Source organism: Acomys minous (assembly GCF_964271855.1).
Source record: "Acomys minous genome assembly, chromosome: 14".
In the NCBI taxonomy this organism is placed as follows: Eukaryota; Metazoa; Chordata; class Mammalia; order Rodentia; family Muridae; genus Acomys; species Acomys minous.
Window position 1 is genome coordinate 17453257 of NC_140496.1, and position 12061 is coordinate 17465317.

General features: G+C 49.7%; 1 protein-coding gene and 1 long non-coding RNA gene across 5 annotated transcripts in view; one reads left to right on the forward strand and one right to left on the reverse strand.

Annotated features, from left to right (window-relative positions):
- The window catches only part of LOC311583289, a 34263-nt gene extending 28940 nt beyond the window's left edge, over positions 1–5323 (reverse strand). Inside the window, exons 1-2 of the long non-coding RNA XR_014774448.1 lie at positions 5063–5323; positions 4208–4351 (exon numbers count right to left, since the gene is read on the reverse strand). This is a non-coding gene — a long non-coding RNA (uncharacterized lncRNA). The remainder of the gene's footprint in view (positions 1–4207; positions 4352–5062) is intronic.
- Positions 1–12061, forward strand: part of IL34 (interleukin 34) — a 56674-nt gene that overhangs the window by 38506 nt on the left and 6107 nt on the right. For all 4 annotated transcript variants that reach the window (XM_084756702.1, XM_084756699.1, XM_084756700.1 and 1 more), the window contains exons 2-3: positions 5331–5751; positions 11398–11531. In XM_084756702.1, the coding sequence (XP_084612828.1) occupies positions 5724–5751; positions 11398–11531 (162 nt within the window). In that variant the 5' untranslated portion in view covers positions 5331–5723. The remainder of the gene's footprint in view (positions 1–5330; positions 5752–11397; positions 11532–12061) is intronic.

Consider the following 12061-nt stretch of genomic DNA (forward strand, 5'->3'; position numbering starts at 1 on the left):
TTTTTTTTTTTGGTCCTTTCCTCCCTGAGTTTCCCAAATAATGCCATGAGCCCCAAGGGTGGGGTGGACTGGACTGGGAAAGGCATACACTCTTCATCCACCACCATCTTCACGCCAGGGCAGGGACAGAGACAGAGACAGGCCCTGCCCTCCCGGGATCCGAGGACATCCCAGTGTTGAGGATAGAAAGATCACAGTTAGCTCTCATTGCCAGGGAGGGCAAAGCCTGTGGGCTCTAAGTAGGAAGGACTTCCTTTTGCTGCTGGACCGTATTTTCTGTTGCTGTGATAAAACACCAAGACCAAGGCAGCTTATCGAAGGAAGAATTTATTTGAACTTATGGTTCCAGAGAGTTAAGAGGCTATGATGGTAAAGTGTAGGAAGCAGGAGGGGTAGCTCAAACAGCAAGCTGAGAGCTCACATCTTGAGCCCAAACAGGAAGCCTAGAGAGTGAATGCCAACGTGTCTTTAAACTCTTAAGGCTGGCTTCCAGGGACACACTTTCTCCAACAAAGCCACACATAAGCCTCCCCCAAACACTACCAACAACAACCGGATATCCAAACATCTGAGCCTAAGGGTGACATGTTATTCAAACCACCTCAGCCAGGAGCTTGACTTCCTCTGTGCCCATATCCAGATCAGAGCCTGTCATCAGACACCTTCTTCTTGGGAGCTTCCTTGGGGTCTGGCTCTCCCATTTCAATGGGATTCATACTGGGGCCACAGTGTGACACATGGTTACATGTGTGACATGAGGTTTGGTCATGCCTCTCTCCAACTTGGCTTCTCCATTAGGAACAGGCAGAGGAGGGATGCATGATGGGGTTCAATGCCAGAGTCGTTTCTGAGTGACAAAGCTGCTACCGGAGCTGGGGGCATGGCGCAGCAGGTAAGAGCTTTTGCTGTGCAAATGTGAGGCCTTGAGTTTGAATTCCTAGGACCCAAGGCAACAAAACAAAACAAAACCCAAACAATACCAAACCAGGCTCAGCTATACAAACCTGCAGTGTTGTGGCAGGTATAGATAGGTGGTGGCCAGCCTAGCTGCAGGTTCAGTGAGAGACGCTGCCTCAGAAAAATAAGGTGGACAGTGACTGAATAGGACACCCAACATCCTTCTCTGGCCTCTGTGCGTGCATATGGGCATGTACTCTCTCTCTCTCTCTCTCTCTCTCTCTCTCTCTCTCTCACACACACACACACACACACACACACACACACACACACACACACGGGTGCAAGAGAATTTCTTCAATTTGGACAGGGTCTGCACTGTAGGATACTCTGCCCCCAAGTTCTGTGCATAGGAACATTAAGAGATAAGTAATGGTGGTGGGCAGCCCAGGCTCTGTGGTTGGTGTGCAGAGCTCTGATGGTCTAAAGGACAGTGGGACTCAAGGGAGATGGAAACTTCCATCCACACTAAAACCTGTCCATTGAGGCTTGTAGCTTTCCAAAGAGTGGATCAACTCAGATGCTTCTTTAATGATTTGCTTACACAGGGGGACTATTACTGAGCAAGTAAAAAGAGGAAACTATTAACAAGTACAGCAACATGACAGCACCCCAAATTCATCATGTCAGGTGAAAGAAGTGGAATGTAAAATCTACATTTCAAGATTGCATTTATTGGGAGGTAGAGGCAGGTGGATTTGCTATGAGTTCGAGGCCAGCCTGGTCTACAAAGTGAGTCCAGGACAGCCAAGGCTACACAGAGAGACCCTGTCTCGAAAAACCAACAACAACTAAAGAAAAAAAATCGCATTTATTTTATTTTATTTACTTTGGTTTTATGAGACAGGGTTTCTCTGTGTAACAGCCCAGGCTGTCCTGGACTCCCTTTGTAGACCAGACTGGCCTTGAACTCACAGTGATCCACCTGCCTCTGCCTCCTGAGTGGGAATGAAGTGTTTTATATATGGATTATTATAGTGGTGACAGGGCTCTATGAATTTGTCATAATTCCTAGTTAGACATTGAAAAAACCCTATATATGTAGATATATTTACACACATATATGTATAAAAGGCTTCCCATAAGCATACAAAAATAATGATAAAAAGATATAGTTGGGGCTGGGGATTGTATTTCAGTTGGTAAGGTGTAGAGGAATGTTAATTCAGAACATGTCTGCTTTGGCAAGAGATCACATCCAAAGACCTTCTAGGTGTATGTGATCAGGCTGGAATACAAACTCACCTTTAATTCAAGAGACAGAGGCAAACAGATCTGAGTTCAAAGCCAATCTGGTATAGAGCAAGTATCAAGTAAAAAAAAAAAAAAAAGCTTAGGTCCAGGCTCTGTGGCACATGCCTTTAATCCCAAACAATGAAGGGAAAGGTAGTTTTTAGAAAGAAGCATCCATTTTTGAAAATATTATCTGAGTGGCAGAAAAGGTGACGAATCAGAGAACATTTGACAGAATAGGATACGCCCAACTCTCACGAGAAGAGAGAGGAAGGGGAAGCTACTTAAGAGGCAGTTTTTCAGAGTCAGGAGGCAGGTTTTACCAGGACGGTAATAGAGAGACAGAACTCAGGTGAAGAGGGAACATACCAGAAAAATGAGAAGAAACCAGAAGATTAGAGCAGATTGCGTGGTGCAGAGGCAGGCAAATCTCTGTAAATTCAAGGCCAGCCTGCTCTACAAAGCAAGTCCAGGACAGCCAAGGCTACACAGAGAAACCATGTCTCAAAAACCAAGGGGGGGGGGCGGGCAGTGTCTGGGGCACGTGGCTGGGAGGCAGTTTTACAGAGAGGAGGAGTTTTTACCAGGACGGTAATAGAGAGATGAGATGCAGAGAGAGAACTCAGGTGAAAACATAATGAGCCAGAAAACAAGAAGCAGCCAGGAGATTAGAACAGATGGCTGGAGTTAGTTTGAGGCCAGGCAGAGCAATTCCAGGCTGAAAGAGAAGCCAGATTAAATAAGTCAGCTGGGAGAAGAGTTTGAGCCAGAACAGCTGAGTTGAACCAGCTAGCCCAGAGCTCAGAAAGAACAAGTAAGCATGAGCTTATTCAGCAGTAAGTCTCAGAGGCTGAAAACATTCTAGGCCTAGATTAGATTATACGGTGGCTAGAAGCTTCCAGGACTAGGCCTAGGTTAGCAGAAGGAGGCAGTAAGCCTCCCAGACAACAACTGAGCCAGGAGAATAAAAGTTACTTTTCCAGTAGAATGGTTGTCTGGTATGCATGCGGCCCTGGGTTCCAGCTCCATTGCTGTGGAACTGGAGAGTGGTGATGCATGCCGGTAAGTCCTGTAAGTCCCGCTCTCAGAGGGCAGAGACAGGAAGTTCAAGGTCATCCTCAGCTGCATAGCCAGCGAGTTTGAGGTCAACCAGAGCTAATATGAGACTATGTCCTGGGGGTTGGGGGAGCATAGTTAGTGTAGTGTTTATAGTGACCCTATAATAGGAAGGTCACCTGGGTGGGTTGGGGGAGGGGGAGGAGCAGGGAGAGGGTCCGAGCAGGGGAGGGAGCTAAGGCCCAGGGCCTTAACCCAGGGAAAATCTGTTTTGTTTTGTTTTTCAAGACAGGGTTTCTCTGTGTAACCTGGCTATCCTGGACTCGCTTTATAGACCAGGCTGGCCCGGAACTCACAGTGGTCTTCCTGCCTCTGCCTCCCTAGTGCTGGGATTAAAGGAATGTGCCACCACGCCCAGCTCCCAGGGTAAATCTGAACTATGTCCTTTCTTGTATGTGGCCCTGCCTGCTTCAGGATGAGGATGAGGGCCAGTGTGTCTGTTTTGCTGTTTTGTGTGTGTGTGTTTGTGTTTAAGATTTATTTTATTTATTGTATATGATTGCTTTACCTGCAGAAGAGGGTACCAGATCACATTACAGATGGCTGTGAGTCACCATGTGGTTGCTAGGAATTGAACTCAGGACTTCTGGAAGAGCAGGTGGCGCTCTTAATCACTGAGCCATCTCTTCAGCCCCTTGCTGTATGTAGCCCATGCTTACCTAAAACCACTGTGTAGACCAAGCTAGCCTTAGCCAGGAACTCCTTGGGCAGCCCAGACTGGCCTTGGTTTTCCGACTTCCTAGCTTTTTGTTTACTGTGGCTTGACCTCAGGGCCTCCTGTATACGCAGCAAGCTCTCTACCGCTAAGTTGCAGGCCCCAGGCTGAGGGCCAGCAATTTGGTACATTCTGTGGGTGTGGATGTCACCGATGTCACGATAGAGAGGGTCTCCCCCATCACACCTGATTCCCACCACGCTCTTGAATCGTGCCCATTTCTCCTGACGTCTGGGAGTGGAGAAACTGAGTTTCCAAGCTGCCTCTGCTGACGGCCACTGCCCCCTCATCTGTAAAATGGAACCACAGCCCACAGCCCACAGCTGGGCCCTGTGGGGGTGTTGACTTTCAGGGCTGACCAGGCTTGAATTCCTCTCCCATCCATTTGTTTGTTTGTTTCTCTCTGTGTGTAGCCCTGGCTGTCCTGGAACACTCTGTAGACTAGGCTGGCCTTGAACTCACAGATCTACCTGCCTCTGCCTCTGCTAGGATTAAAGATGTGTGGCACCACACCCAGTCTTTTGTTTGTTTGTTTGGTTGGTTGGTTTTGTCAGACAGGGTCTCTCTGTGTTAGCCTTGGCTGTCCTGGACTTGCTTTGTAGACCAGGCTGGCCTCGAACTCACAGCAATCCACCTGCCTCTGCCTCCACCACGCCCGGCTCTCTTTTGTTTGTTTTTTAGAGTCAGAGTCTTGCTATTTAGCCTCATCTGGCCTCTTCATCTTCTTGATTCAACCTCTAGAATTCTGTGGCTACCCTGCTGTGTGTAACACCAACTGGCTGTTATTTATTTATTGGCATAAGTATGTCCTATGCAATATTTGATACCTACAGTCTTACACATCAAATACTTCACTTGAAAGAAATGTTCGTTTATCTGGAGTGCAAGTTAAACCGGCCCATCAATTGTTACCTGGCAGGGGACACAGATGGGTGACAGGAAGGGACTAAGTGGTGGTGGCGAATACAGGGTGGAACATCCTCCACTCCCTAGCCTCCCCTGAAACATGCATCACTCGGATTTGACCCAGCAGCATCTCACCTCCTCCAGGCTTGTGATTTCTGCCACTCTTTTAGTCCCAGCTCAGGGCTGCCAGCCCATGTTCTGACTCGAAGACTCACTTCCTTGGCTCCAGGCAGCTGCTGAGGTGCCTTGGAGTCATTTCTTGTGTGTGAAAACAGGGCTGGGAGTCTCGGTACTGAGGACAGCAGGGACAGCGTGCTTGGTGGGTCTTCCTTTCCTGGCTGGTGGCTGAGTGGCAGCCCTTGCTCTTACATAATTCCCGTCTCTCTCCTCCTCCTTTTCCCAGAGCTAGACTTCACTCTGAGCAGCTGCAGTCGGAAGAAATCAGAGAAAGCGCCACCCAGCCCCAGATTCCAAGAGGCCTGCTGGGGACTCCCTTCTCTACCTCTTCCTCCTCCTCCTCCTCCTCCTCCCGAGACCCCAAAGCCACCGCCTCACACCAGCTCCTGAGCTGCAATGGGACTGGCAGCCGCCGCCCCCTGGCTATCCTCCGCCCTGCCAAGCAGATAGGGCGGCAGCTACCCCAGGAGTATCTGCCCCTTCTCAGCCTAAGCCAGCCCTTCCTGGACTTGGTGGCCACCTTTGCTGACCTGAGGCCATGTAGGCCCTGGCTCAAGTCTCTGGACACACTGCTGGGGACAGTGCCTCCCCTCTCAGGGGGGCCACCCAGCGCACCATCATGCTCTGGGGACTTGCCTGGCTATACTGTGAGTACTTGGGGGGATGGGGTGGGGTTGTACCTGGGAATCCTGTCCTGGGAGGCCTTGGTGGGCGGATGGGTGGTTCTGTTGTAACCATAGCAACTAGGGCAGCTCTTGCTGGTAGGAAGTTGAGATGATTCGATGATTCCCTGGAAGGCTGTGGGCAGCCTCAGAGATGGGGGGGGGGGCAGGGGGAGGTGATCCATGGCCACTCTCTGTTCTGTCTGCCTCTGACCTCAGGTTCAGATGTGCAAGCTGAGTGGGCACAGCGGATGCAGGATGGGGCAGGCTCTGGGGTGGGTGGCAGCCTCTCACCTCTGCAGTTTCATTGGCTCAGGGGAGGCAGGGTGGGGACAGACAGAGGTGGTAGAGAGAGGGTTTCCATCCTCCTGGGTGTGGCTAGTGGGGGGTAGGTAAGGCTCAACACTTGGGAAAGAGGAGGCCTGGAGGGAGGTAGCCAGACAACAGGTCAGGATTAAAAAGCAGACGGAAAAACAATGTTCCTGGTTAAAAAGAAAAATAAGTTGAAATGAGGACAGAAATTAGGAAAGGACCTGGTGGAGTGTCTATGCCTGCTGGTTGGGAAGCCAGACTGAGACCCTCACAGACTCCAGAACTCTGGGGCAGCCACGGGGCTATTGGAGAGTCATCATCACGACAGGGACCCCACCTGCCTTGCACCTCTGATGTCCAGTGTGACTTGAAATTAGGCATCTGGGAGCTGAACCCCCAAATAAATGAGGGTGGGGCTGGAGCCCTGATGGGAGGGCACCACAAAGGGTAGATAGTGCATGGGTACCACTTCTCCACTCAGAACGAGGGAAGGACCCAGCCAGACCCAGGGTTCTGGAAGCTTTCACATCTTCGTGAAACCGTGGAAATGGCGTGGGCGAGGGTCCTCTTGAGGAGGACTCACAGCGTAGGTGGTATGCACACTGATAGAGGTGATGTGTGGGCGGGGCCGGGGGGGGGGCAGTGCTCCAAGCAGAGAGACCTGTGTGTTAAGGCTTACAGGTGGGACTGTGGGGGCTTGGCTGGAAAGGCAGGTCATACCTGATCAGGCTCCTGAGGCCTTGAACACTGGGTCTGCTTTGTCACACAGAGGACTAGTGGTACTAGCGGATTAGCAAGTCAAGGGGCAGGCCCTTTGTTGTTGGTGTTGTTTTTGTTTTTGAGACAGGCTTTCCTTTGTGTAGCCCTGGCTGTCACGGACTCTCTTTGTAGACTAGGCTGGCCTCGAACTCACAGTGATCCTCTGCCTCCCGGAGTACTGGGATTAAAGGCATGTGCCATCACAGCCCAGCCCTAGTTTTATTATTTTTAATTATATGTCTGTGTGTAGGTATGCACATGTGAGTGCTAGTGCCCTAGGAGGCTAGAAGTATTAGATCTTCCCTGACATGGGTGCTGGGAACTGAACTTGGGTCCATCTAGAAGAATAGGAAATACTCTGAATCACTGACCCACCTCTTCAGCCCCAAGTGATTACATTTGTTTACTTAACTGTGTTGAGGGGGAGGGGAGGGGCGCTGCCACGGTCAGAGGAAGGAGACTCAGTTCTCTCCTTCCACTGTGTGAGTCCCGGGGATTGAACTCAGGACTTCAGGCTTGGTGGGTGAGCCATCTCACTAGGCCTGCCTGAGGGGGACTGAGACTGAAGAAGAGTAGCTTCAGATGGCATCTCTCAGGACTTGGCAGGGACCAGCTGGGAGAGGTTGGCAGGGCAGGGCCCACCTTGCGGGGGGCCATGAGGGGACGGTGGGGTGGGGGTGGGGGCAGTGAGGGGATGGTGGTGAGGGACCTGGAGGATGTTGTTACCTTAACATGGTCACCACAAATTTGTGACTCTGTTAATTATTTTCTCCTAGTTCTAGGGACTGGAGGTCTAAAATTGGGGTGTCACCGGTCACCATAGCCTCTGAAGGTTCTGGGGGAGCGTCTCTCAGCTTCTTTCAGCTTCTGCTGGCTCCCTGTGTTCCTTGGCATGTGGCAGCCTTGCCAGTTTGCATACTGGCCACATCTGCAAGGCCTTTCCAGGAACTCTTCCTTCTAGAACACCAGCCCTTGGATCTAGGCTCTTCCTATGCCCAGGACAGCCTAGTAGCAAGAGCCTAGTTCCAAATAAAGCCATTCCAAGATTCCAGGTGAATACGAATTTGGGAGGAGGGTGCTATTCCACTCATTTTACAGGCTTACATTGGTCAGTAGGGGTGGAAGTGGCATGCTTCATGTATTCCTGCAGAAATGCCTACCTTGTTGGGGGGGCACAGATCCCCCCCCTCTCCCCCAATAAGCATCTGGGTCAGGGTGAGCTGTTTACTTCAGCTTGTGCTTCCATCTCTGCATTCTTATCTCTGGAGGGAGGAGGTGACAGGAAAGTCTCTTGGCTAGGGTCAGTGGGACATTAGCTGTGTGGCTCCTGGGATGCAAAGTGTGTAGGTGACGGCTAAGTCTTGAGTTTTCAGCTGTGCTGTCTCTGCCTGCTCCCCAGTTTCTCCTGGTGGAGGCAGCAGAAAACACACTTGCAATTAATTTGTGGCCTGGCTGCAAGTGCGTCTAAGCTAGGGGAAGGCAGGTCACCCGTGGACAGGCTTTTCAGGGGCAGCCTACTCGTCAGCCATGCCAGGCTCAAGTGCTACGGTTTTTCTAAGATCATGTCATTACTTTTGCCTTCTCTTGCTGTGATAAAACACCATGGCCAAGAGCAACGTGTTGAGGAAAGGCTTCATTTCAGCTTACAGTTGTAGTTCACCATGAAGGGAGTCAGGGTGGGAACTGAAGCAGAGACCACAGGAGTGCTGCTTATTGGCTTGCTTTCTATGGCTTAGTCAGCCTGCTTTTCTTTCTTCCCTTCTTCCTTCCTTCTCCTCCTCCTCCTCCTCTTCCTCCTTCTTTTTTTGTTTTTTCAAGACAGTGTTTCTCTGTATAACCTTGGCTGTCCTGGACTCACTTTGTAGACCAGGCTGGCCTCGAACTCACAGAGATCCACCTCCCTCTGCCTCCCTGAGTGCTGGGATTACAGGAGTGTGCTACCGCACCCTGGCAAAGGGCCCAGCATGTGCTTCTTTATTTTGTGTGTGTGGGAAGGGTGTGTGTGTGGGGGGGGGGGCCGGCGGGTTTTGACCTTCATGGAGGTCAAAGGGCAGTTGGCAGAAGTTAGTTCTCTCCTTTCACCATGTGGTTCCTGGGGACCAAATTCAGGTCACCAGGCTTGGTGGCAAACCCTTTTAGTCACTGAGCCATCTTGTCGGCCTATACTGGTTGTGTTTATTTGTTCCTTCAGCCCAGTACTGTGTTAGCTGCATGGGAAAAACTGATTCTTGCAAGCTCGCTTCCTTGCAAGAAAGTGGTTGTCAAGAGTTCTGCAGGTGGGGAGGGCAGTAGCTACAGCGCATATGGAATGCCGAGCCAGCGTAGACAGAGATTGTTCCTAGTACTTGGTCTAGCAGGTGGGGCCAAGCAAGGTGGGCCTGGAGGAGGGGGAGAGAAGCTAAGAGGGGGAGCATGGCCCAGGCCAGTGGGGACACAAAGACAAAAGTCTTCAAGGGGGCAGGAAGTGAGTGGCGGAGAAATGCAGTTAGTGGTGTCTATTTCTAACAGATTAGGGAGGTAACTCAGCCTGCCTGGCTGTCTTGACCAAAAGGAAAAGGAAAGAGAAGAAAAAAGGAAAGGAGCCAGGCCTGGTTGCGCACGCCATTGATCCCAGCACTCTGGAGGCAGAGGTAGGCGGATCACTGTGAGTTTGAAGCCAGCCTGGTCTACAAAGAGAGTCCAGAGCAACCAAGGCTACACAGAGAAACCCTGTCTTGGAGGGGGAAAAAAAAAAAAAGGAAAGAAAAGGCGAAGGATAATTATTGTTTTTGACGAGGATGACAACAATAATAGATACTAAACTGGGCATGGTGACACACCCTTAATCACAGCACCCAGGGAGAAGAGGCAGGTGGGTCTCTGTGAGTCCAAGTCAGTTCGGTCTACACAGAAAAGTTCCAGGCCAAGCCAGGGCTACATAGTGAGACTACAGTTCAAACAAACAAACAAACAAACAAACAAACAAGCAAAATGCAGCAACAACAACAGAAAAAAAACCTAGAAAACTGGGAAGGCAGAGGCAGGTGGATTATTGTGAGTTCAAGTCCAATCTGGTCCACAAAGCTAGTCCAGGACAGCCAGGGCTACATAGAGAAACCCTGTCTCAAAAAACTGAAACCCAAACCAAACCAAAACCAAAACCAAAACCAAACCAAACCAACCAACCAAACAAACAAAAACAAAAACAAAAACAAACAAACAAACAAACAAACCTAGAAAACTGACTGAAGAACATTTAGAAAGATGTTCTAGAGCATAAGGATGATTGTAATAATCTCCCACAGATATTCAGTATATTTATTTGCATCTCATTTTCCAAAGCACAGGCAATCTATTAATAAAACTGAAGTTATTTGTTGGCTCAAGCTGCCTTACAGGGGTCATTAAAAATATCTGAAGTACTTTCCCTTAACATGAGCAGTGTCCCAATAAATAAATATTTTATTTATTTTTTATTTTTATTTTCTCTGTGTAGCCTTGACTGAAGTAGTTCCGAATTTGCTTTGTAGACCAGGCTGGCCTCGAACTCACAGAGATCCATCTGCCTCTGCCTCCTGAGTGTAGCACCATGCCCGGCTTAAATAAATAAATCGTTGAAGAGAGTAATGATACAGCTTAAGTCTTTGCCCATTAATCTTTCCTGTGTGTGTGTGTGTGTGTGTGTGTGTGTGTGTGTGTGTGTGTGTATGTGTGTGTGTTTCTAGTTTATGAGTTTAGTGGGCCAAAGCCTTAGTGGGTCAAAAGTTGTAGAGTCTAAATCAATTTCATTATTAAATGGGTCAAATGTATTTCCAGGCTGAGAACTCTTTTGGCAGCATCAGGATTATTAAAATGAAATCGTCTCATAAACCCCTTTTTATTTCCTTGTCCCTGGGCGGCTTTGTGTATATCTTTTTCTCTAGTTACAGATTGCATCCGGTTGTTTTCACTTGAACTTATTTCTCTTACTCGTGAGGTTAGCCCTTTGGTGTCTCTAGCCTTTTTTTCATCTTCTTGGCTCCCTATTCACATCTATTGTAAATTCAAATATTTTTTTCGGTTTAAGCGTACCGATCCCAAGGGCTGTTTTTGAGGCCACAGTGTCACCTACTGGTAATGGCTGGTACTGTTTCAAAGGACCGGGGCCGGATTCTGTTGTTTAGCATCTCAGAGCTGCTAGACCGGAAAGAGCTGTAGACCCGCGGGTGCATCTAGCGGAGAAAACCAAGACCATACAGATCACAGAAGAAAGTCTCTAGGCCAACAAAAGCCATTTTGAGATCTGGAACTAGAATTCTCTGAATGGGAAAAAAAAAAAAATCAAGCAACAGCTTTGAAAACCTATCACCCCCAGACCGGGGCTGGGGCACCCTGAAAACCGGGAACTCTGCTAAGCAGGGCTAGGGTGTGCTTGGTGTTCCAGGTGACAACCCCTCCTTAGGGCTCTGGCCACCTGCCTTTCCCATGAGCACTTATCATCCTTGAAAATGGATGGTAATTGATACGCCTCCACACTCGGGGGGGGGGGGGTGCGGACACAGCGCCCGGCGTTCAGAGGCTCTTGTTGGGTGTATCCCGTAGGTCTTGGGATCCTTCTTGGCGTGGCTTTGGGGAACGAGAACTTGGAGATGTGGACTCTGACCCAAGATAAGGAGTGTGACGTCACAGGCTACCTTCGGGTCAAACTTCAGTACAAGAACCGGCTTCAGTACATGGTAACTCGAGGAGCGCTAGTGGGCCCCTGTCCCCTGAAGGGCGCTCGCTTCCCACTTCACGTCTAGGTCAGCTCCAAGGTTACACTAACCCCCTCCACCGTTCTCTACCACATAACCAGTGTGTGTCCATGTATCTGCCCCCCTCCCCGCCCCCCGCCGCCATCTCCTTCCCTATCCCCCCTCCTTAGCTGACCTTTAAGCCTACTTCCTTCCGGCTTTCATCCTATGACCCGGGGAAGGGCCTCCAGGGACTGACTCATCTCGGGATCTTAAATACTTACTAGTAGAGGAGACAAAGACCTTCCAGTCAGAAAATGGGGTTCCTTTTGAAAGCTGGAGATGCCCATGTGCTGTTGCAGGCTTTCTACATGGCTGGGTTTGTTTTTTTGTTTGTTTGGTTGGTTTTTGGTTTTTCAAGACAGGGTTTCTCTGTGTGTAGCTTTGGCTGTCCTGGAGTCACTTTGTAGACCAGGATGGCCTCGAACTCACAGTAATCCTCCTGTCTCTGCCTCCCGAGTGCTGGGATTAAA